Source organism: Varroa destructor, unplaced genomic scaffold (assembly GCF_002443255.2).
Source record: "Varroa destructor unplaced genomic scaffold, Vdes_3.0 BEIS01000001.1, whole genome shotgun sequence".
Lineage (NCBI taxonomy): Eukaryota > Metazoa > Arthropoda > Arachnida > Mesostigmata > Varroidae > Varroa > Varroa destructor.
In genome coordinates this window covers 63,565,263-63,590,862 of record NW_019211454.1, presented here as the reverse complement: position 1 = coordinate 63,590,862, position 25,600 = coordinate 63,565,263, and the positions used below count along the sequence as shown (strand labels likewise).

General features: G+C 37.8%; 1 protein-coding gene and 1 long non-coding RNA gene across 10 annotated transcripts; one reads left to right on the top strand and one right to left on the bottom strand.

Annotated features, from left to right (window-relative positions):
- Positions 1 to 1,664: 1,664 nt before the first annotated feature.
- Positions 1,665 to 5,100, bottom strand: LOC147758959 (uncharacterized). Its single transcript, XR_015325489.1, has 2 exons — positions 4,229 to 5,100; positions 1,665 to 1,890 (listed from the first exon to the last, which is right to left on the bottom strand). It is a non-coding gene; the product is annotated as an uncharacterized LOC147758959 (long non-coding RNA).
- Positions 5,101 to 6,961: 1,861 nt separating this feature from the next.
- On the top strand, positions 6,962 to 24,897 carry LOC111249589 (choline transporter-like protein 2). Of its 9 annotated transcripts, none has more exons than XM_022803647.2 (19): positions 6,962 to 7,100; positions 7,225 to 7,431; positions 10,456 to 10,532; positions 10,822 to 10,977; positions 11,870 to 12,048; positions 12,916 to 12,994; positions 13,342 to 13,532; positions 14,970 to 15,072; positions 15,771 to 15,854; positions 16,846 to 16,958; positions 17,392 to 17,489; positions 18,539 to 18,666; positions 19,155 to 19,247; positions 19,693 to 19,945; positions 22,193 to 22,371; positions 22,917 to 23,079; positions 23,474 to 23,614; positions 23,743 to 23,827; positions 24,238 to 24,897. In XM_022803647.2, the coding sequence occupies exons 3-19, from the start codon at positions 10,480 to 10,482 to the stop codon at positions 24,348 to 24,350; spliced, it is 2,211 nt and encodes a 736-aa protein (XP_022659382.1). In that variant the 5' UTR covers positions 6,962 to 7,100; positions 7,225 to 7,431; positions 10,456 to 10,479; the 3' UTR covers positions 24,351 to 24,897. The 9 variants fall into 9 exon arrangements, with proteins under 9 accessions (XP_022659382.1, XP_022659389.1, XP_022659364.1 ...); XM_022803654.2 differs by having other exon boundaries at positions 10,452 to 10,532; positions 19,703 to 19,775; XM_022803629.2 differs by having other exon boundaries at positions 10,452 to 10,532.
- The last annotated feature ends 703 nt before the right edge of the window (positions 24,898 to 25,600 follow it).

Here is a 25,600-nt window from a genome sequence, read left to right as displayed (position 1 = left end):
CACAGACCTTCGACAGCCGGTTTGCAACAGCAATTGCAATACCTATTTGTCACTGGGTCATAAGCACGAACTCAACACTTTCAGCATCGAAGTTCTCGTCGAGACATAAGTTGCCCGTATAGATTCGATAGCAATGATACATATTTTCTCTACTAATTACATAATCCCTCTGTAGGACTGCTTCAGCGGAACAGTGTCAGCTTATCGAAAGGAATACAACAGTTAAGTCTCTAAAACCATCTCGTAACTCTAATTTAGTTCTTTTGTTTGGCAATTAATTATATTTCCAACCCTCAAAACAAAGTTTCTAGTATATCATATAGCTGTGCTATCCAAGAGTCAATAATAAACCTAACGGGTAGTGTCCTATTTACACAGCGCTGATCTACGTAAACAGTCAATAGAAATCAGTACCATATTGATTCGTCGAAGGTGGGAAATTTTTGTTATCGTTATTAGCTTTACTCTTAAACATATCTTTTGTGTAGTCTAGATTTGACCATCATCCGACGCCAACATGTTCTTTTTTTAGCATGTCAGGTATGTACTATATGTCGTACAACTATTGGACAACAGGTTCAGTTCAAACTTCTCATTCTAAGGTATTTCGAATTTTACGTTCGGCATCGCCGTGAAGTATTCCATCAAACAGACACACAATGCATTTTATGCCGGACCACAACGTGTCCTTGATATTAGCACGCAAATATGTTATCCACTAAGCTATCATTTGAACACCTACAGATTACAAATAAAAAAAACGTTCAGTGATCGTATATTTACGGTCGCTATGCCAAACAACTGCCTGACTATCAGTGTGTCGAAACAAAGTATCACCCTGAACCCATCGAGTGATGAAAGTAAAAACTAAGATTGTGCAATTCAACTGTCTCATAACATCTTTATACAACCAAGATCTATCCGCCTAAATATGTTTAAATAGTAATAGAAAAGGATTAGTAGGACAGCTCTAAAGGGCCCAGACCTTAAAAATACCAGAAGTTATCGTCGGCGCTAACTTTCGAACAGATATTAGCACAATGTATTTTTTTGTCGTGCGTTTATATAGTGAACAATCGATGAGCTATCTGCGAAATTATACGAGCAGTGTACCTCATGGATTCGCTTTCTAATGCCCGGTCAATAGGTAACCAATATACATGGAGGACTCTTAGAATGTTTCTCCCGTAACTCGGTCTGAAAAAAGGCAGTGAAGATGTACTTCGCACATACGGATACACATATATGCAGCTTTTGCGTTGTGCGTATGTAGAAATCCATACTGTTCGTAAGTAATGAAGAGCTCCATGTAATCAGGTTGGCTGCAGTGCTTTTTAATTACGTTATACCTAACCGAGAGGATTTCACAAATCCGAACACGATGATTCAATTAATTGCCTGTCTATGAATAGACTACATCATCCCCAATAGTCCCCTTTAAATGAAAAATAATAATTTTTAAAATTTAGTCAAAAATTATTTTTTCCGATTATTTCGAAAAGCACTTCAACGTTTACGCTGCTCACGTTTTACGCAAACTATTTGCCGTCATAAAACTTTACAAATGTGCCTGTTTGAATTTGCTGTTTGAACTATATGGCTAACATCGACACGACTTTTAGCTACGGCTAATCCACAGTTCTAAAAAACAAAGAAAAATCCAATTCTAAATCAATCCTGGTTAAATTTTAATGATATCATGACATTTGCTAAACTAATGGTACGATGGGAAAATTCAGCAATTTCTACGAAAAAAAAAAGTATAGAAATCGGAGTATCTGGGTCGGTGATAGGTGACTGCGCCTTGCAACAATAATTTCCACTGAATTTATGGATACCATTTAGGAAGATGGATGTACGGCGCATTTTGATATTCTACGTCGGCGTTTCCTGTAAATTAAGGACAGCACACTCGAAGTCATTGAAAGTAACAAGTCGTAACGAAGCAAATACATCAAAAATAACCATTACATCATTTTGCGATAAATTATGTATCTACCGAAATCAACACCCCTCAATCAATTCTAAGCAGAAACATCTAAAAGTAATAAGACCATTTGATTAAATTAATGCTTAAACTTATCTATTTTCTTATCCATGACTGGATCATACCCTCTACAGTAGTTTGGCAATAAAATATTTCTATATATCTCACCGATGACATATTTTGACTGAAGGGGTCTAGTGCAGCCAACCCATTTTGGGAATTGTAAAAAAGCTAAAGCAAAAGCTAACCTGCATGGCTGTTCTGATTGCTGATATGATTTAGGGAGGTTCCTGTATGCTACTATTCTTTTTATAGCGACAATATACATTAGTGATCTTCAGTCGCATTGCATTGTGACGCTTGCCAACACCCGTGACCTCAGCCCATACCTCTGAAGTGGTAATATGGTATTTATCAATCCTGAACAGCATATCAGAAGGTTAATAAGCAAGGAAAGTGTCACTCTTTGTGGGGGGGAATGGGCTTAGAACGGTTAGATGCACACGATAATTTATCGTTTGGCCTTATTGTTAAAGTATTGTCTAAGATGATGAGTTTCTCTTATTTACGTATGAATAATACAAAAACACTCCATGACCAAGGGTGCCGATAATCCGGCACCCTTGGTCATGAGTATTTTTCCGTGAATATAAACGTCATTTGCTCATAATACTAAATTCGCTAACATCAGGTCTAAAAAGAGTGACCGTAATATACTAGAATTTGATAAAATCATAATTTTGTTACGCGAATATTCTCGATTTATACATGAATAAACTATTGATGAGCTGGCACTTCAAGTAGTTTTCCCTCTACCCGATAAATATATATTTTCGTTGATTTTACCAGATTCACACCAGACTACACCACACCACACCACTAATGTTTACCAATATATTACGCTCGAGATGATTCGAGTATTCATAATAAAGAGTACTGACGAATAATTTAAAAAAAGCAAAAAAAAAAAATGTGTTTCATTAGTGTCACCGTAGGTCTATTTTAATTTCCTTTCCATAAGTGTCATTCATTGTTCTTTTTGGTAATTTTCGAAACCGGTATCAAATGCCGGCTACGGTCAAAATGACATTTTTACTCAATCGTTCGATGTAAGCAGAAACGATGTGGTCGAAATTGTCGGCCGTGGTGTCATCAGCTGCAGAAAGGTTTTTTTCATTTAAAGAAAAAACACAACATTACCAAGCGTATATTAAAAGCCATCTTTCTACTTGTCTTACCTCTGTTGCTCGATAAATGGAGGTACTTTGTTGTAGTCATCCCCTAGCTACAGTTATTGTGCATAATACCTTTCATCTGGCTTTGAAACAAGTGATTGCTGGTCAAAGATCTGCCGAATGCCGTACATAACGTGTAAAGATATTTAAAGATCTGTTCTTAGATATTCGATAGAAATATAGGGTGCTATAAAAGTATAAATTGAATCGAGCCATTCTTTTTTGACAGTACAATGGTCGGTGCCACTTACTTTAGCTTCCTGTAGGAATCAGTTTTATCACACATCCGTAAAAAAAGATGGTAAATCTTACACCCCATAGGGCGGAACACCTGCACACTATCGTCGTAATATAAGGGCATATCTTGATAAAGACCTTCCAAACAACGAAAAATACCCTAGTCCCGTCGAGCATCTTAAAGTTTACAGCAGAAAATTTTAGCGATCAATCGCTTTTGGAATGCTACTGGCCATTATGCGTAGCCGGTGCCTTTCAAATAGTTAAACTTTTAAGGAACCACACGCAACAAGAACGTCGCATCTTTGACTAACTTAGCATGCAAACTATTTCATAAGCTATTACAAACAAATGAGACATCCACGATTTGCAAATCACTTCACAACAGAAATTTCTAAGGGTTTTTTGGAAGACAAAACTTGTTTCCAATTGGAAAGTCAAATAATACATATTCAAACATTTTAGAGATCCTGCTAGTTAATTAGGCTACGACTTATGAGGCAAGATCATTTCAAGCTGTTCAATTATTTAGATATGAACGAGCTATCCCAACACTTTTTACCTTTGGCAATACGTTGATCTCCACAGGTTCGGCTGTCTGTTTCACTCACGCCAAACGCCTATTTTCAAGTACGAAAACAAACTAACTAGCGTCATTGCACCATAATATATAGCATAATTAGAATTTTGTTGCAGAAAAAACTAGGGCAAGTACAGAATATAGAACTATATTAGTTATATGGACGTAGTTAATTCTTAGCATTTTTACCAATCCAATACGAAATACTAGATTCAGAGGCGGGCGTACAGAGCTGGGACCGAACGATATCTGGACGGGTAGTGTCAGATTCGACCCCGATGGCTAGGCTTGATTCTTCCGAGACTAATGCCGGCTAATGCATCTCGTCCCTTAAGCTTTACTCTCTGCCGTCGCGGAATTTCATTAAGTAACACCACGGGACTAGCAGAAGAAGTAACAGGTGTATTCGGATCAAGCGACCCTAACCACACACGGGCCCCTTGTCACCACTCATATGTTGCAACGCATGTAAACTCAAAATTCTGGTCGCGTCGTCTGCCACCTTGGCAATAGCAGCAGTTCATTCTCCATTGTTGCCCACTTTACTCCACTTTGGCCACAGCCTATGAAATCCTTAGGGATTTAGCTGACTGTGGTCGCTCCGCGTTCTCATCCACTGGATGATGACGTACTTGAACTCCACGAGTTCCGCTAGTTCTGTTCTAGGCGACTCGAGAAGGAATCATGTTTTCCAGGAGCTAGCCTCTCCACCTAATCAAGACCTTGTTTCTGGCTATTGTCCTCACAGCCTTGAAAATGGGACAGGTTCGCGACGCATGAGCAGAGCTATTCTTTGCGTCCCGGTTGTAGTACGTATAAGTATCGAATGAAGTCTTCCCAATGCTGTATTGTAAACAGGTTAGAAAGGGACTTAAATACTGCGTTTTCTACGAAGTGATAGTGGACAGTCGGAGTGAAAACGCCGTTCTGACATAGAATTGTTGCTATCGTTGGCCAACCTAAATTACCCAGCAGTACTTAGGTATTCATTTTTAGGAGACTTTCCTAAAACGTTTATCTTCTTAGAATTTGAGGCGTACCAAAAAAAAAAATTCAAATGATGTCCGGGTCCTAAAGCAGTGTCGTGTATTATATTTTCGTTTACAAGTTTCTACTAGAGTCAGTTTTTATATTTTTATATATTTTTAGGAAAGTGCACGGGGCTTGTTTCCAACGGTCCACACTCAAAGATTCAACGATCCGCAAGACAGTGCAGTGGTTACCAAGTTTTCTATGGGACTAAAAACTTACTTATATACTGAATAGGCGTGCGCCATAGATTTTTGCACAGTACATGGATTCGTTAACCTAGGTTATAGGCAAAAATGTACATATTGCCTGAGGGCGCGATTAGGTTTTGATTCTTTTAAACTTAAAACTGCTATATTTTTATGTATTACCGAAAGCATTATTTGTTTGTCCAATACGTTAATACAGTTGCTCTGTAATAGAATGACACGGAAATCATTATTAGATCGATGCTAAGTCAATTTCAGACAGAATAAAATTTGAATCTCTCTGGCGCAAATGATAATAAAAGTACAATTCCGTTTTTACGGTAGATTTATGCTGTATTACACTGCATAACCGTCGTTACGATTCGCAGTGAACTATTAAGTAACTATTTGTAAGTGCTTTGAGCTCTCTGTTGGGTGAAATATCGAGACGGAGCGAATGTTTTTAACGAGGATTTTATTCACATTTTTTTTTTTTTTTTTTTTTTTTTTTTACTAGTCATCAGTTCGCAGAAGTTCGCTGCGAATCGATAAATCCGCCAGACATCACCGTGTGACCGACGACGACATGATCTAAAATCTAAAAGCTTCAAATCTGTTTTTATGATAGAAACGACAGGGGCTGTCAAAGCTAGAACGTATCTATTTAAATAATGTTTTGGTCACAAAGTGTGATGGTTCTCATTTTAATTGAGTAGTCATAACTGCCCCAGGCTGTGGCAATCGTTATTATTCTTTATTGGCACTGGCCGCTTCACATCTTAAATGAGAACATTGGCCTCTTGCCAACACTTTTCATGACTTAGAACACGTTGCCACGCTGGATCCGGTGCCATATCCACCTAACAATGGTATACGAAGTCATAGATCATTACAACAAAGTTCGCATTAGTACATACTGTAGCTAAGGTTATGGCAATGCAACTTTTGTCTGGGAAGTTTCAAACAAATTGACCGTTCCCGGACGCGTTAGGTTAAATGTTCCTGTAGTTTTCTGTAAAATATTTTACGTGAACGCTCCTTATTATTAAATTGTCTATGGTCATATGATACGATTTCAACCTGACCACTTCGACAATTCGGTATATGCCTAAATACGCAAGTATCTATTTCGCTCGAACGAATGAATCGAGTCAGGGGGTGTAGGTAAGGAGAAAAGCCGCAAGCAACAGATCTTAGGGACACGTTGTGGTCCAGGTTCGAACCTCGGCATAGACAAACGGTTTTGTGCCGGGAGCCAGCCGTCTGCCTGATGGAATGCCCAACGACGATACCGGACATAGATCTCGAAACAAAGAGGCAATAGATCCGTAAAGAATTAGGGTATTCATATAATTATTGGATTCATGTCATACAGATATTATAGACAATGTAAGTGCCGCTGCACCCTGAATTGCCGTTCGTACCTTAACCTCGTTGCATCTTTGCTAGGTCATGGATGCTTCCGCACAAATGTGAGAGTTTGCAGTATTAACGCTTTATCATTTAATCATAGCAAGCCCATTATCCGTCTTTCCATTGTAGAAGCCGGGATAACTCCGCTATTGGCCGGAAAAGAAAGGGTCTAGATATGGAACTACGCGTTTCAGCAAATCGCTGACCATGCTTGTGCATGAATTCAAGGTCACTAGGAAAAGGATTCGTTTTTGCGAACCTGTGGTGGTTTACCATAGTACAATTGCGAGCGCGTTATGCGACCGTAGAATTTAAGGGAGAGCCATGTCCTGTACAGACCTATCAGTTAGTCAAAAAATAAGCTACTAGAGTAGTAACTGTCAATTGCCATTCTAGAAATTTATAACTTGTCTCGCCTACACTGCAGTCGAGTATGTTTGATGGTGGCTTATTGAACAGACAAATCCCCTTTTTTGAGCTGTCTTTCATAAATGGCACCCTAATGAATATGGCTTCTATTCTACTTTAAGTACCAATCTGTGTTACCCGTTTCAGAGGTATAAAAAGTCACTCCTCGTCGACGTTTTCGTGCTCCCTTTCTCCCGCGTATATAGCCTTGTTGCGGCCTAAGTATTCAGCACTACCCACTGACCAACCTCTGGATAACTATGAAACGATTGTGTAGTTAGACTCGTTTCTAAGTTGTGACAATTACCAACGCAAGAGCGTAACGGTGAATCAATACAGTGCGGTAACACTGAGGTAAGCCAACAGATGAACCGTGGTTTGCGCCTCGAATTTGCAATGCACACCTACTCCAGTGTGACTTATCGTGTTCTTGATTTTTTATTCAGCCCCTTACGTTATGAATTACTTCAAATTTGTATTTATGTCAGTAGTTTTGGCGGCACTACAGACTTTTTTTATATGGAACTATATATAGGCCGGAACGATAGGAAGATATCTAGAAAATATAAGTTTATTCTAGAATCTCTATACTGTACGATGTTGAAGCTTTTAGCTTAGGTACATTTAAATAAGTACAGTTTAGATCTATGGGCAGAGGCATACATCTTTTACCCGAAAGCCCATATGTGTTTTTCTATTTCAAATATAAATCAAATCTGCGTTTCGTTAAGATTTATTTTAATTACGAAAGCCAAAGTGACTTACGCTTAGTTTGCATGGCAATACATCCTGCTGACTGATGAAAAGAGAAGACTCGCTTGTATAGCAACAGAAGCGTATCTTCAACGTAAGCGATGCTTAGCAAATATAGTACAGTGATATAAATAGATTTTCTACGGGAACATAGAATAACAGTATGGCCCTGTTGCGTTACCAGGCAAATGCTCAGGGTTTTAGGTATATCCCTATAGCTCATGCATAAACTATTACGAAGGTATCGCCTGTTCGCCTGCTTGTCGCCTAGATTCAGCTTCAGTGGACTCCGATAATATTAGATGAGAAGTTTACATTTAGTTGGCAAAGCTAAAAATGTTTGAAATTGATTATTGCCCAAAGGGCGGCCGAAATTTTGGTCTAGGAGTGGTTTGAAATATCAAGACCACGAAGGTAATGGTTCTAGAATAAAGGTCATTACGCTTCTAATGTATGCCTTCCTTCGTTTATGATTTAGGGTTATGTATTATTAACGTTACATGGTTAAGAAATTATTAAAGCTTATTAACCCTGGTCTATCAGTTAATATACGTTGTCTAGAGGCAAATTCATCGCCGCAAATCGATCTTAAGACTAGAATTGCCTTAGCGTAATTTACAAAACAACAGGACCAAATGCACTCATTTTTCGAAAATGTGATGCTTCTCCAAATTTTAGGAAGTGTTAGGAAGGATTTAACGATCCCGTATTTCGCTTCCGTCTTCAAATAAGTAAAATATCAATAAAGTGAAAACAGCCATTGAGAGCAGTACGAGAACGCATATCTTATGGAGTGTTTTTTTTAATGTTAACTCTAATGGCTACTCCAAGCGGTTTGGAAGTGCTTAAAAATTAGACTTTTGGCTTTGTTTATTTGTAGATTTGGCAGCCGATGTATATAGTAAGCGACAGGCACTAGTTCAGAAGTTCTCATTAGGCCTCAGACCAACGTTGTTTAAATATAGAGATAAGAAGGATACTGAATAGATTTTATCAGCAATTCCTTAGCGTAGAGCTTTATAGCGATGATTTCAACGCAAGCTTTCCTTATCCAGAAAAAAAAACTACGTAATATGTGTAAAGGAGAAGAAAAAAACAAATCTTTCTATTACGAATCTTTAAAGCAACAAACGCTAACAGTCTGTGCAGGACTTTTCATTAAATATATCCTACCTTTTCTAAGCTTTGCTGCAGTCTTTATGATCACTTGTCCTTTAATTTAACGATCTCCTGCTTGCTATCAATTTTATTCTGATAAACCCATAGCTTTTTCTATAGTGTGCTCGTAAATATCTTGAAAAGAGCTTGTTAGCACTTCTTGTGCTGGTTGTAAGACCACTACAAGCGCTAAAATCTGATTTTAACTTGGACAATAATAGTCGCTATGTAATTTATCGCCCAAATTTCCGCAACGCCCAATGTGAAAATAAGTGCAGAGATGAAATCATTATTGAGGCCTTGCACTATTTCTTACTTAGTTGAGAATCAACTTTTGGTGGAACTCGAAAGCCATCAGATATAGATTTGATGAAACTGGTACCTTTGTGTGTCAACGGCCACCTATAAATCTGTCGGCATTTTTGTCAAGTTGTAAAAATCGCTGGAGCTCCCGTTACGTTATCGGGATACGGACATACTAGTTCCAATGTTTTTGTTGGTGCAATGTTGGGTTATATCCAGTAGAGTAGGGAACTCGATAAATTTATTTTTATAGAATTAACAGAACCTTTATGTGATGCCATTACACTATTCTTCAAGAAAAAAATAAAAATTCAGGAAATATACTTCAGGAAAAATAAAAATTCAATTTTTATTTTTCAGAACATTTTGATAGCATCAAAGAAAAGTTCTGTTAATCGGGTTAAAAGTCGAAATGTGGAAAAATCAAAGAGCATTTCGAGTTACATAAAACGTTGGATTAGTGACGACGTATTGCAACATTGTTCACATTAGAAAAACTGGAAGAGGAGCTAATATTTATAGTCGATATTCATAAATTAGTTAGTGTTTACGCTGCTCTTTGCACGAACGTTTTGATAGTTACTTAGACGTAAGGATATTTTGCTTTTCCCACTATGCAGTCATGTAAGTCGTTAGTTAAGAGAAAGCCGCGGTCAAGTCAATGGAAAGGAAACAAATTATTAGGTAGTAGTAGTAGTAGGTGTCGATGGTTAGGTTTGAATTACTACAAGAAAACTGCATAAAATGGCGGCACCTGTCGAAGATCTCGTCAATAAAAGAGCAATCTCTATCACCGTATTCGTCAAAATTGTCCGACGAATTCGCAAAATTGGTCAAGTGAAATCAGTTATGTCATCAATTCACTGTTGAATCTTTCAACTGTTACCCATTAGCTTATTTACAATTATAAGCGCATGAATTTACGTATGTCTTTACACAAAAAACAATGAATCTACATTCTACTTTTAAGAACACCACTTCTGGTTTCGGTAAGGAGGAGGTTTTAAAAGATTCGAAGGTAAATGTGCGTAAATATGGTGTTATGACATTGTTCGTTGACATCATATGGCTCAGAGTGTTTGAAGTTGAAGGATATTTTAAAAAAAAAAAAAAAAAGAAAAGATTTAAATAACTACATAGTAATTTGACGCTAACTTCAGGTAGACCCGTCAATAAATCTATGCCGAGATGGGTCGGCACTACTCATCAAGCGACGACAGTTGTGACGACCATTGTGGAAGGTAATAATAAGTAGAAGGACGATTCTGGAGGAATAGTAAATACCTGAATAAAATTTCACATATAGATATATATACTTTTATAAAAGGACTTAGAGAATGTCTGTTGTTTTTGCCTGCTTCTCCATAACCTACAAATATTTTCCGTACATGTAAAGCTAACTGTGAATTTATTCCGCTGGTTAAGCTCCCCCCATATAGGTAGATAATATAATAATAAATGCTATTAAAATAATACTACTAATAATAATTATGAACATCCTTACTTCTTTACCAACCTCCTCGCTCGCAGGGCACGCAGGTCTTTTCATCGGAACGCTCGAGGTAGAGACAGTCACCACGAAGACTATCGTGATGGCCAGCGGACTGACCGAAGAAGCCACCTCAACGATTCGGACGATAATCACCGTCCACATCGTCATTACAGCAATCGAAACGGTCAATCTCGGTAAATTAGTGAGGAAATATATATAATGTTATACCATAATTTATCGTTGATCAGTCCAATCGGATGCAAATAGCGCACTTCGTCTCTAGTACTGCTTTCATAATTAAGGAAATCGTTACAATATAATGTCCCGATTATCGTGCAATGTTATACATCAGGCATGTTGCGCCTTACAGTTCTGTCTAAACTGTATCTTCTTATTCAATCCAGACACCCATGCGGTTAGTTAAGCGTTACTGCATTAACTACAAAAGAAACTGAAATAGAAAACCTCATGATTCGGCTGTAAACACTTACCTCTGTAGCACTAGTTGCTGACTTCAGTGATGTACTTTGTGAACCGAGAACATTATATCCTCTTGAGGACTGACCTGTGTTTTGGGTACCATAAAACTGTTGATTACGCGATTATCATCTTGCGAGTGATGTACAGAACGATCACAAATTAAAACTTCTAAACTCCTTTATGCTACTTTCCTGCCGTTTTTTACGTTTTTTTACTAGCAATGTAAAATTGCGCTGCGGTGGGTCTTTTATACTTCTGTTTATTCATTCTCTCTAAAAGCTCATATATCTCAGCATTAATGCAATTATATTCAAATTATTGCAAACGTATGTAATAGTAAACTAACATGGAGAACTTGGATCGGCGAGGTTTAGCTAGAGATCGAATCAGAGACTTCGTATGTCAGGTCTGAGTCAAATGGGGATGAGCTCCAAACCTTTTGTTTACTTTTTTCTTCTTCAACGCTTTGTTGCTCATATCCACGGTAATGATTATCTTGGAGATCTATTTAACTTGACCAAAGCTTTTTTAGTTTTGCACTACTAACTAGGTAATCAGAAAACTCCACTCCATCATTTGAAGATTCATTAGTGTGTTGTTTTCCAGGCGTCGATCACCGTCTCCTATGGAAATGGTATCAGTGAATACTCATCACATATACGATGACAGACAACATTTGAAGCAGCTAAACATACCGACAAAAGTAAACCGATCGTGCACAGACATCACCTTCCTAATTCTGTTCCTCATGGTGATATTCTTGTGGTCTCTAGTTGCCTTCGTAGGTTCGTACCTTGCTTACGTTTTTTTTTTTTTTTCGTGTCACGACTCTATTCTGTTGATTGTATCAATAGTTTGCACATTATGAACTGAGAGCCTTCGTGTCCCCGTTTCCGGCTGCAATCGTTTTGCTCTACGTAGAACCCACTCCTGCTTCGTTATGCAACTTCCTTACCATAACTATTAACTGTAGCCAGTCGGCACTAAACGAAAATACCGGCCAGTAGATTTAACTACTTCGGAACGATTATTTATTTAGACAACAGCAGATCCACTGAGTACATTGAGACGAGGATGAGAAGCGCAACATTTATATTCATTAAAATAGGCAAGCTTCTCGAAAAATTGTACTCGTTCTGTTTAGTCTGAAGGCAGCATCAATAGCTTTACGCGATGTCCAATCAACAGCATGAAAACTGTCTCAGCCGAATTAACTGATTGCCTATTTCATACTTTCATGTTAATTACTTATTCTGTTGACATTGTCAATAATAATACTTATATTCCTTTCTCTATCACATTTTGCTCATTAGTTGTTTTTGTGTAGATCTAGACTAATTTTTGCGACGATCTGGGCTTTGCAAACTGGCACGTGATCTTGAATGTGTGGAGCATCATTTCCATCGTCGTTTGATCTTCTACATCTTTTACAGCATCGCTCCCGTCTCGCGACGGCTCTATTTCGAACGCGTCCATCTTGTTTAAATAAATAACCATTTAGCTATAACATACTTGCACTGTATTTCTGATATATCATGTCATTCAAAAGAAACGTTCTTGTGAATTCAGAAAAATGTCGGTCAAATCGTAGAAGCAACATGCAAGCAGTATGGTATAGTTATAAGGTACGAGCTCTTAACCGTGTTTTTCAGCGATAAAAAATGTCAATCTCGAAAATCTGATGCCACACAAAGACTCCAATGGAAACCTGTGTGGAACTCGCCATTTAACGTAAGTCAAGTATGAGGCGAAGAGAAACAAAAGTTACTGAATATGAGTATTGTTTTACGCTGTCGCAAGATTTCTTGGTGATTTGCTAGAGTAAATTATGTTACCAATGACGCTAATTTGATATAAGCCAGCGGAACCAATTACAAACAATTTTACATATCAAGAATAATTTATAAATAATCAGCAAGCAGCGAATGTGTGGTGGTCGTGCGGTTGTCGGCGAAACCTAGGGGCTTTTGAGATTCTTGCTCCACGATAAGCTAGTCTGGCATTTCACTCTGGAGTTGGAATTTCCTAAGCAGACAGTCAACTGTCGTTGATAACATTTGACTTTCTGATTGGTTTAGGAACAAACGGATTTTGTACATAGAAAATCTGGAACAATGCGTTACACGTGAATCAGGCAAGATCTTCCCAACGTTCAAGTGTACTAGAACATTCTGCGTTGAGAGCTGCCCGAACATGACCTCGATGTCTAAGGAAAGTCAATTTTGCACGAGAGATATTTGCACGAACTATGTTCTTCAGTCTCGCGAATGTACGTAGTCTGTGCTTTTTCTTCACTCATGTTTCGAAATGTTGAACGTATTATTTTTAATTGAGTTTAATGAATTATTGAACACTGAAATTCATCACTGCTTCCGTCTACTACTACTACTACATGATGACGGTTCAGTTCGATTGTTTTATTATGCTTTTACGCACGGTGCCCCGTGAACTATATAAAAAGCGCTTGGAAAACAGGAAATTTCACTGTTTCTCAATATCTCACCCAATACCAAGCAACACACTGATTAATAGCAGGTTTCTACACAAGGTTGGTACGAGTGGCCAAAGGCAATATCTTCACATCTGTTTAAAGCAATGAAAAATACATCCAAATATAAAGACATACATTTATCCTGAAAAATAATAGGATTTGCGTTGGATTTGCACTGGAAGGGCCTTACACATAAGAAAATGCTTAGTAAGAATAATACAGTTAATGGGGGTCTGTATATAACATCAAGTAAGTGGGGCTTACTTTGACCTAATTGTTTAGCTTCCCTGCATAGCAGGGTCTTTAAAATTACGAATCCTGTTTCCACTGCTCAAAAATTGTCATCTAGAAAATTAGTAGGGAAGGAGCTGCAAACCCATTTATAAACTAATTGTTGACCATATCCTACTTTGATCCCTAGTCGGGGTCTCATTAGGTCAACAGACCTAACTATCAATGATGCGCAACTGCTAGCTCAGATGTAGGTAGGGCATGAAAGCCCTAGCGGCTAGCTTACCAATACCCTAGTGTTTCACAATTTGGTGGTGGGAACGCAGCTTGCCTATGCTCAGACTTGTGGAAGCAACCAAGCTTGTCCGGAATACATCAGCCCCCGGTCAGATCACTGCAAAAGGCAGGTTTCATGGGCTTACCATTAGCACCGGTTGCGACTGAAGCAGAAAAAAAGAATTGGCCGCGGAAAACTATTGACCACGAAAAGTGTGACTGACCAGACAGATGCGTGCTATGCGAGGGATAGATGGCCACATGCTGTAATATATTGTCACACTAACCGTAAAGAAGCCTAACAATAGAAGACGCCCAGTACGTATTACGACAGTGGACGACTGTAGAACTGTGGTGACGGCGTGCAGCCGTTAAAGAGGTAACTAGCCCCAAAGCGTTACCCGATGTGATGTCAATCACTACGGCGCAAAGCGTAAATGCGCGGGGTTTATGCAATGGTGGTGGCCGAGTATTGCGGTAGTGAATGTAGATGACAAATGAGCTGCTAGCGAACGCAGTTAGGTTATGAAATCCTTAGCCGCTAGCTGATGTACTGTCAACCTTCGACCAGCGGTTCATTTACATTCTTTAACCTTGACGTTGGCGGGCAGGAATAAGCGCGTTACCGTCGCTCACTCTGCGCTTACGTAAATGTACGTCTTAGAATAAAAACTGCATAGAGTTAATAACTGATAGATTGCTTTTCAGTCCTGGGTATTTGCATACCTGTAGGAAACTGCGAGCCCAGCAAAACTACTGAATTCAGCACAGCCAGCACGCCCTACCCAGATACAACTCGCGAAGCTCTCACGTTAGTTAAAAACGATTTCCTATTTACTTAAAAAGCCCATAAAAATATTGCAGGGACAGGTGTGACAGGACACCGATCTAGTCACAGTGACCGAATTTAGCTAATGGTTTGTTCCCTCAACGAGCTTCTCAAGAATCGCGGCGCTGACACCTTACACCAAGCAAACGAGCTATAAGAGGCAAACTAGCTATGAAAACATCTATAAAATTTTGGCATTTTTCCCCGTAGGAAAAAGTATGGTAGAAATCATCATGGCTGGTTGAATGATTCTGTTAATTAATAATGTGATTAAGATTTCTAATGAAGTTTGTTAAATGCTAATGAAGTTAAATTTGTACTGGGATATTTCTAAAAAACTTGTGAGACAAAGCGTACTACATTTAAGAAACGTATTTTTACTGAGGCTGAATTTGATCCTCGTAGGTTAGCTATATCAAGAAACAGCTGTGATAAGTTCTGCCAAAATATTTATGTTAACAGATTATCAATAACAACAGTAATAATTATAATTGATATTGATAAGTTCATTTTACGAGAGTTTGTTCGTACTCCTCACGCCATTTGACAGATATTTTTAGTTAGCTTTAACAAATAAGTGTTTCTCGTGCTCTCGTTAATATTTATCGGCAAGTACTAGTTTTCTTTTGCTAAGCCACGGCAATTAAATTCAAGAAGTTATTTATTATTATACTTTGCAGAGAAGTTTGCGACCGTCTACAAGCATTTAGTATGGCATTCTATATCTTCTGGGACGTAACAGATGCGTACCCTGTTATCCTGGGGTACGTCCCACCAAAAGTCAACTTTTACTTTTCAATGCAAGCCTATTTACCAGACTGTAAATAAAGCTTTTTTACATTCTTATTTATCTGCATCCACATGCGGTTACAAAACAGTATTCACTTTCTGTCCAGAAAGAACTAATAGAATGGCAAGATATGGTTATTTATAAATTTTCATTACAGAATATTATCTTAAACAGAAATAAGCTACGATTGAGTACCACGTGAGATTATAATTAAAAAAATATACTGAATACTATCTAAATCGCAGCCAACTATTTTAGGCAACTTAAGGAAATTCTTTTTGATCAAGTTATTTTTGACAGGATTGACTCCGGGCAAGGTTCGTATTATAAATTTCATACTTTTTTAGAATATAAAAACGATTTCGATATACTTGTTTAAAAAAAAAAAAAATATTTAAGCACATTGAAAGCGAACCTATCCGTTCTCATGGCTGTACAGACTGTTGTGAAACCGGTCACTTTCTGTGGCACAAATCTTCCGAGTTTCACCAAAAACCTGCAAGATCGAATTGTCTTATTTTTAGAACGTTAATCCATTTCATTACAGCATAACCAAGCTCAAATTCTGATAACATTATAATGGCAAATAATTAAGGGAAATGAAACTTGCAATTTGAAGGGTGAATCTGATCATGCTGGCAGCGGCGAGATTCCATTTTAGGTTCAACGTGGTGAAAAGGATGTTTACCTTCTACCTATAATTATTAGTGGGGGCTACCTTTCGCTTTATCAATAAGAACCTGGTGAAATGGCAAACGAGAAGACGTACTTGAAACTTCCTGCTATGAAGCATTGATTTACCAAGTCTACACATATTGTTTTTGTCAACGCATGGAGCTCCTGAAGAGCTAAATGAAGAAAAAAAAAAACTTTAATGTATAACAAAATAGAAAACTATTGTAGATTTGGTGTATACAGTGCAAGCTTCATCTGCTATTCAACTAATCTGAGGTAATCGATTTCAGCTTGCTAGGAGTAGCTCTGCTGATAGCCTTTGTATGGACGCTATTGATGCGATTTTTCGCCAGTGTCATCGTTTGGACTTCATTCTACAATTTTCTTATCGTCTTCGGCGGCTGTTAGTAGCTTATTAATCTGTCCTAACATTGTCTCGCCTAATCAATATAATTAGTTTAGCTTAGAATGTATCGCTATTGTCCCTACTTGAATCTACTTTCATGATTCATTTAGTCGTTGTTCAGCGATTCACTCTGTTAAAGACTTTTCAAAACAAAAAAAACGATTCCTTTCACCAATGTTTAACATACAAAACATCCTCATAACAGTTATTAATAATAGTAAATACTAATAGTAATTAATTCAGCTTAAGAACAGATCTCAGTGTGTGTGTGTTATCATTATATTGGTTTTTTTCACCATAAACTACATTATTAAAAAACTAGCTAAGGTGACTGTTGGGCGTTTATCGAAGTTCGCGTTTTTATGAAGAAGCATATTTTAGTCGCGAGATGTACTCATATTGTAATTCCGTGGCTTATTTTCTTTAATAGTGGCTGTATTCACGGGTCACAAGGCATACACACTGCGTTTAATCGATCCGAAAAGCGATATAAATTTTGAAACCTTAAACGACCTAAACTACCTGAAGGTATGTGGGCCAAAACTTTTTATAGCGATTCAACAATTACATATAGAAACACGCTTTTATAGTGTTACATTTATTGCTTGAGGGTTGCCGGTTCTACGCTGCTACACATGCCTAAATACAATAACAACAAATAAGATGAAGACACCTGTTACAATTGTTCAGTTGTTTTTTTTTCTCTCAGTTGATTTATAACCCGGCTTGCGATACTGTCGGTAGTATCTGTTGACGTTTTTCTTGTCAAATATTAACTTAAACTAACAGGGTAACCAAATCGATCGATCAGCTGCAAAATTCCATACCCAGTGTTGCATGAAAGAACTTCAGAAGTAATCTGAATTTTTGTGAATGACTGTGTAGTGCCATTTTTACTAAATTGCCCACTCGTCTTCGGAGGCCACAGGGATATACTGAAGCACTCTTAACTATTGTTACGTTTCTAAAATATGAATAAGTCTCTGACATAAATAGCCGAGCATCGACTACGAGGAAATTTCAACGGAGTCTTCTTAGACTGGATCCTCATAACTTGTCCAGGTCTACAAAAAGATCGTGATCTTAAACTCTATTCAGATGTCCAAATGAGTCGGCGAGCTCGATCCGTTTGCATTGGTAAACGTAGCTGTAAAAAAAGTATAAGATATAAATATCGAGCAATTTATTCATTCTGACTAAACTTTCAAACAGTCTCATTTTGATTGAGTAGTGAGACTAGTAAAAAAATTTCCCTTAGACAGAATCAGGACAAACACATTAGTGTTATTAGTTGTACTTTTACGAAATTGTGCATGACTCTACGAGAGTCCTATACTTTCCTAAGGTCGTTAACCTAAACGTTAGTCTTTTACCTTAATATATGAAAGCTTACTACTGAAATTGTCCGTTTTATGACGGTTAAAACAATATCAGGATACTTGTTACATTAAAAGAATTAATTTTGACAAAATTAGAACCTAGTCAAAGCTTAACTATAGGTAATTAAGTAGTATTAGAATACCAAGATTAATTGCAAACCGTATCATATTTGTGTTCAACGGATGTTTCTTTCATAGAGTCGCTGGTATATTTGGGCCGGGATTAGCGGAGTCCTGGGTCTCCTCTTCTTGCTTATGCTCGTCCTCTTGGTTTTTCTACGAAAGAGAGTTCAAATAGCCATCGCCCTGATTAAACAAGCGTCACGGTAGGACATGTATAACGCTTATCTATATTTCAATCCTAATGGCCTGAGTCAATGAAATCCAAAAGCGTCTATCACTTTATTATCAGCATTATGCTTATTTAAACAATATAAATATAGTATACAGCACCTATGATGAAAAATTTTTTTAAAAAATCGTTGGCAACATGGCTCAGATGATCCAGGTGATCGGTAATTGCTATCTGGAAAAAAACGCAGATAAAGAATAAGCCTAAATAAAGGAGGGTCAAAAGTATGCTCACAAAGGGTCCGCGTGTTTGACTTCAACAAGTTACAAAAAAAAGAAAAAAAGAAAGATTATAATTGAAATAGATGCTATATAGCATGCTACTGTTCATTAAACATTAGCAAACGATGAAAATGAATGTGAGCTTTCCTTCTAAGGTCTGATCCTACACTAAGACTACTTTTGCCCTCCCCTCCTTATACATTGTATGTAATTTGGCTCTTTCTTCATTTGATTAACGCAGGGCAATCGCCAGTTTACCGACATTGGTTGTGTTTCCTGTATTCCCGTACATCTTACAGGCTGCTGGTTTAGCGTTACTGGTTGCACTTGGATTGTGAGTTTATCCACGTGAGACACACTTATCTTCTCTCGTTTGTTGTGTGGAAAACCACAGAACACCCCATTTGATCCAGCCAACTCGGAACTCTATAAGGACAAGTGCAATAAATTTCGTTTAGGATTTCGAACTATAATCAATCAAACTACAAGTTTGATCGTTATTTCTAAATCCGATTGACTGTCACCCTAATCTGCTTGTTCTGATTTGATATGAAGACAATTTGTATTCTTCTTACGCTGCTTGCAACCTGATTTTGATAAAGATTTAGCCCTGTCAGAAGCACTTCGTCTCAATTGATAGCATTTGTTCCGAAACACACACACGCAAAGACACACGCACTCGACGCTCTGTAACAAGCAAGGTACCTAAAATATGAGCTTGAATCCCATATCTACATAAGTGAGTAGATTGATTTCATAAAACTGTTTCTTTTGCGAAGCATAATACAGGCAGTACACAATGAAGACAACGCGAAGTCTACATGCATCAACGACTTCAAGAACTTGGATTATGTTAACAATGGTATGGCCGCCAGCTTTTGTGGAGTACTCATCGATTTTTTACAGCATACTGTAGCTATACAGATTTTCAATGTGTTTTGTGGGACCTGGCTGGTTCTATTTATAAACGCTTTCGGATACCTTGTTGTTGCCCACGCTGTAGCCAAATACTTCTGGACACATAAAAGTGAGGTAAGCAAATATGCCTGTGTCTGCCTATGTCTTTACATTGAAAGGAACGAAGGTCACTCAGCACATTGCATGGTAACTTATGGCTCCGTTCAACCTCATGTCTAGTTTAAAATCAGTGCTCGACTAGAAGTGTCAATATGGACGACTGTGTTGCCTAACAGAGAAGTCGAAACGAAAACTCTGTACCTATGTATTGTCACTGAGACCTGAGGCCGACTCTGAAAAGAAGGCGCCACTGAATATGATGTACGCAAAGAAAATGGTTTATGTTTTCTTCAGTCCTGCCTAAGCAACAATATCACGGGAGTTATCCTTCCAATAAACTGCTCTGGACTGTTACTAGCGATTGCTCTATCGGTAGCTCCGTCGTTATCAGTAGAATGGGAACCTCAGATTAAGATACAGTAGCATAAGGTTTAATTGGTGGAAGATCTGTATGTATGTATGTATGCATGGTGTTCAATGCATAAACGACCGACATTCGGAAAAAATAGGTTTGGGTTTTTAGCATATAACCATAAAAAAGGACAGAGGCTAATTGGTCGTGTTCGAAATTGCTAATAAAACGGTTGACTTACTTTAGATAATAGAACATGCCAGCTTCATTGTGATATTCGGACGGAAGAATTACTTCGGTATCAACACTTACAAGAGCTGGTAAGGACACTTGTATTAAGATAATATTCAGTGGGAATAAATTGTGTCTTAACCTTGTTTCATTGAAGTCGTATGTTTAATTTCGTTTTCGAACTTCGAGACTGCACCCAGGGTATGTATTAGCATGCGCAATTCCCTAAACACCCACCTTTGAGATTTTATTTGCCTATGTTCTGATTCGAACCAAAATCTACCAAATCGATTACGCCATCTTCAGGGGCCAAATATAGATCTAGTCATACATGAACAAGAGTAAAAAAGACTTGATAACAATCAGGCGTTTCTGTGAAGTCCCAAAAGCACTTTTTAAGTTCTCACCAAGTGCTCGTTGTTTCTTTAAGGTAACTGGCTATAATTTTGGTTGAAAGACGCAAAATCAATAAGAGAATTTTAGATGACTGAAGGCATCGCTTTAGATAGTTACATATTAATTTTTGTATAGGGCGACGTAAAAGAGTCGGCTTTCAAATGCGTCAGCCTTTCTGTGGACGAGCAACTTTAGGTTACGCCGATTGCACAAATACTAATCAAACTTTATGTAATATCGTATGTTCACGTATGTTGTAAATAATAAATACAGGTTAATAACAAAATATTCCAACAATATCAAAGGAAATAGATAACACCATTTGAAATACTTTGTGTTAACACGAGTTTCGTTGAGTTTCTATAACAAATTCGAGAAATTTCCCAGATATTCTAAACATAGTACCGGAGACAAGAAGCGACATGATATTTATCACAGTTTCCTCCGAATCTGCAGCACCTACATGCATCGTCGTCCTTGTAGAAATCTCAACCTATGTACAGCAAAGCGAGTGAAGGTATATCTGTTGAGTCGATTTGTCCCTTCTCAACGCAGTTGAAGCAGAATAGTCCCATCAATCCCCGTAGATCTTTGCTCCTAGCCTCTAGGGTTTGTTTTGAAGGCTTCCGTTGGTCGAAGGTAGAGCAGAGCCGGCGAGCAGATACGCGAGGCATTTTTTCCGATGGTTAATTCCACCTGGTCCCAGGATTCTTTTTAGAAAAAAGCTTTAATATGACGTAATTGTTCGAAGCTCTTCACAGGAAAATCTTCCCAAATTACGCGCATTATAGTGGCACAAATATGTCTACTGTACACTACAGTTTTGCGTATATTAATGTTAACACAGTCAAGACATTGAACTCGGGCCGATCCAGTTACTCAAGCTATCTTAGACTATCCTATTTGGTTTTATAAAGGAAACCTTGTAAGGTCTGAATTTACTTCTTATTCTGTTCGTCTTTAGTCGGGTGCTGCCGCGACGAGCTAAAAACGTATTATTTTTAGCATTAGGCACTGACGACAATTTCAGATTCTACTTAGATATCTTGATCGTATATCCGCAAATAAGGCTCATTAGTCGCATTACGCAATCAATTTTTTTCTTTAACTTTGTAATTCGCAGCGTCCTACTGACATTTCTCGTTTAGCACTACTTGTTAACAGTCTAATTGTATAACCACCAATGGTGTGTCGTTAGAAAGTCAATGGCAATTATTCGAAAGGAAACGTAAAGAAATCTACACTGTATTTCTATAACTTTCGCTCCTGATTGTGATGCTCAGGAACCACAATGCATGGCAGTAGTATCCTCAATCGGTGTAATAGTCCGGTATCATTTGGGCACGTTGGCTCTTGGTTCGTTGGTAATTACCATACTTGGACTCGTAAAAGCGGCTGTTGAAAAATTTCAACATAAAGCCAGAAAAGTGAACTCAAGCTCATGCATGAAGACGCTTCTTAGGTATGTATATCAGCGGACACGCGAAATTCTATTGTTAAGTATTTCAATGGCCTAATTCTACTATCTAAATGGTTTTCTTTTTATTTTTGATATGTTTAATCTCACCCGTTATGCAACGTACCTTCATTAAAGCATAATTTATTATGGCATTGAAGAAGCTATATTATTGGTTAACAGTAAACAAGATCGTGGTACGATGCCCAATCATTGCATGTTGTTATAACAGCAGATTGAACAGTTCGTGAACTTTTTTTTTGTTCAAAGTTCTCCATGATTGTGCTAATTGCACTAAGGATTTTAGCTTTACTAAGCTTTTCGACTCCAGTCTAAAATTAAGATCTTGGATTTCATTTCTATCTGGTGCAAGTTTTTCCTTAACTTTCATCGCTGACCCAGTATACCTTAATGGTGAAAATATAGGCAGTGGATGTACTTATTCCCTTGGCGTGCATGTACTTATTTTGCTAATGATTTCTAACAAAAAGAAAAGGAACAATTTACTACTCTTCTCATCGGGATAAAATGTACAATGCGATCTTCATCAGATGCTGCGTATGCTGTCTCTGGCTCCTTACGAAATCTCTTATTTACGTGAACAAGAACGCCTACATTATGGTAGCAATGTACGGTAAAAGTTTCTGCTATTCTGCTTCGAAGACATTTAACCTAATCGTCAGCAACATACTCCGAGCACTAATCGTTACTAAGGTATCTTTTATTATTTAAAGGCTTTTAGTTAAGTTGTTCAGGCCATTATGTCTATAACTGATTCATAAAATTGAGGCGCTTTGCCAAGAAAAAAAATCCATAGAAAGTACAGCTTTTTATTTTATTTCACCTCATTCCGTCTAGTTTCGTTAGACTATTTTTGTGTGTTTTCATTACACATACGGCATATAGAGGTTGACAACTGAGAGTCTCGTGCTAGCCCAGAAGAATGCAAAAGAAGTTTCATCCTATTTTTCCTGATCAAATAGCAAGGCGTCCCAGTCAACTTTAAAAGATAATCAATAGTATGCTTGCACTAAACGTAAGAAAGTTGCTTTCCAGCGAGACACAGATTAGGGCTTCTGCGGACGTCAAATGTGTTTTTGTTTTTCAGGTGACAAATTTTATCATTTTCATTGCTAAGGTAACCACTACGATAAGCATTTCGGCAATCACTTTCTTCATTCTACATCGAGAGGATATACGAAGCGGTTTAGAACTGAAGGAACCCAAATATATTGCAGCCCCTGTTGCGGTAAGTCAGATATCGAATTAAAAAATTGTGTGTCATTGGAAGTAAAACATCACTCTAAAGATAATCATCTGCGCCTGTCCTTTTTGCCCATATGCTGTAGTAACTAATAACATCGCATCTTTTTACAGGCGGTAGCACTAAGCTCATATGTGCTTATTTCGTGCTTTTTCAACGTTTACAATAACGTTATAGACACGCTGTTTTTGTGCTTCCGTAAGTTGTCCCATTTGATGAAACCTTCTAGTAAGGCTTATTTTAAGCACCTGTGGATAAAATTAACTACGACATATGCTTCTATGTTTAAATGATTCACTGCTAACAGAGATTTCCGGCCGAGAAAAGGTCTCATAACTACATATTATTCTTTTGCCTCAAATCGCGGCTAGGTTGCTAGAATGAAGAAAATAAGATTAATCGATTCTCATTTGTACCTGAAAGTCAACCAGATTTTCCACTCTAAACAGCTGTAAGGACAACAGGCGATTACAAATTTCATTAGCCAGACTACTTTGCCGAGTTCGACAGCAGAGGCCTGCGCAAGACGCGTTGTAAGCAAGCCGAAAAATGCCTTTCGTTAAATATCACATTCATTAGTAGTTGTTATCTTTCGTACCGTAATTCAGTTGAAGACACAAACCAGAATGACGGATCACGAGAAAGGCCCTACCGAATGCCTAGTGAGCTACTACGGATTCTTGGAAAGAAGAACTACAGAAGACGTGAAAAGAAGAACTGAGCCAGCATCGAGCGGAGCAGTCTATGCTATAAGACTGCATGAACGTCGGCACTGATATGCTTAACAAATATCATGCCGTAAGAAAAGTACCCCAAAGTATTTGCCACTGTACATTTATTTCGGAATACACGGATATTTATTTTCTTTCTTGAGGTGTCCCTTATGCTATAGACGTATGCACACTCATGATTCTAAACAAAGTGTGTTACTGATATGTGAATGTGCTTTGCGTATTGTTAAACGCTGTAGCATAAAATCATCTTTGACTGACTGAGCGATCCTCAACAGAAACGTTAATTAAACATTAATTCAACCTTAGAAGCTCAAATATATGGTACTACCCTACCTGCCTCCTACCTTGGATGGTTGCTTAAAAGCAAAAACTTAATCATGTCACAAATTAAACGCTAACTTAATTATATATAATAATAATTACGATATAGTCGTTTTATTTTATAGCAAGCAGGACCGGTGTACTCCTTACTTTAAGTTTGTTGTAGTATACTTACTTAGTGTCGGTAGACATAAAATCTGACGTATGTTTATACGAGTCGTTGTTATTTTTATCTATAATTTATTTTGCTTTTTCTGTTCATCAAATGACATCTAATGACGGAAATCTTCAACGTCGATAATCAAGCCAATTAGCTGGAATAAAAGGTCAATGGCGGACAAAAAGAAGCTGGGGAAAAATTCAAGAATCAGCTCGCTGCAGATGCCACAGTCCTTTCTATAAGAAATATAAATAGAGGAAGCTCGAGTTTTCAACAATGAGTTGAGTCAATTCACACAACTTCGCTCGTTAAACCCTTCCGCTCAAAGTGTCACATAGCATTAATTTTTTGGTTTTGTTTTGGTTTGATCGACTTTTTACGAGGAAAAAATCCTGGAAGAGAGTGTTGAAGGACTGGTATAATTCGAATTCTAGTCGTGTCAGGTTCCGGAAAGAAAATGTTGAAAGGCAACGTGGCCACGGAGACACTCGCCTCAGCAAAAGAATGATGAGCAAGGTGTGCTTTCAAAGATGCAGATAGTTATAAAAAAGAAAATTGGATCGCCGTATTAGCCACTGTCGAGGCCTTTTGGATGAGATCTGCGAATCTCGCTTAACGGAAACGTCTAAGACAGCTGTTGTAAAATATTTTTTGAACAAATTTTGTTCAAAAAATGTTTAAAATAATAATAAATAGGTATTTGCGATAATGGCAGAATCATGTTGAACCATTATATAAGAGATACCGTTGCAGCTC

What these genes read in the sequence shown, in the direction of transcription:
- LOC111249589 (XM_022803647.2), top strand. Translation starts at nt 10,480, where the DNA reads ATGGGTCGGCACTACTCATCAAGCGACGACAGTTGTGACGACCATTGT. An exon ending in TGTGGAACTCGCCATTTAAC is followed by an intron (nt 12,995 to 13,341) that starts GTAAGTCAAGTA and finishes TGATTGGTTTAG; the next exon opens with GAACAAACGGATTTTGTACA. An exon ending in GCGTACCCTGTTATCCTGGG is followed by an intron (nt 15,855 to 16,845) that starts GTACGTCCCACC and finishes AATCGATTTCAG; the next exon opens with CTTGCTAGGAGTAGCTCTGC.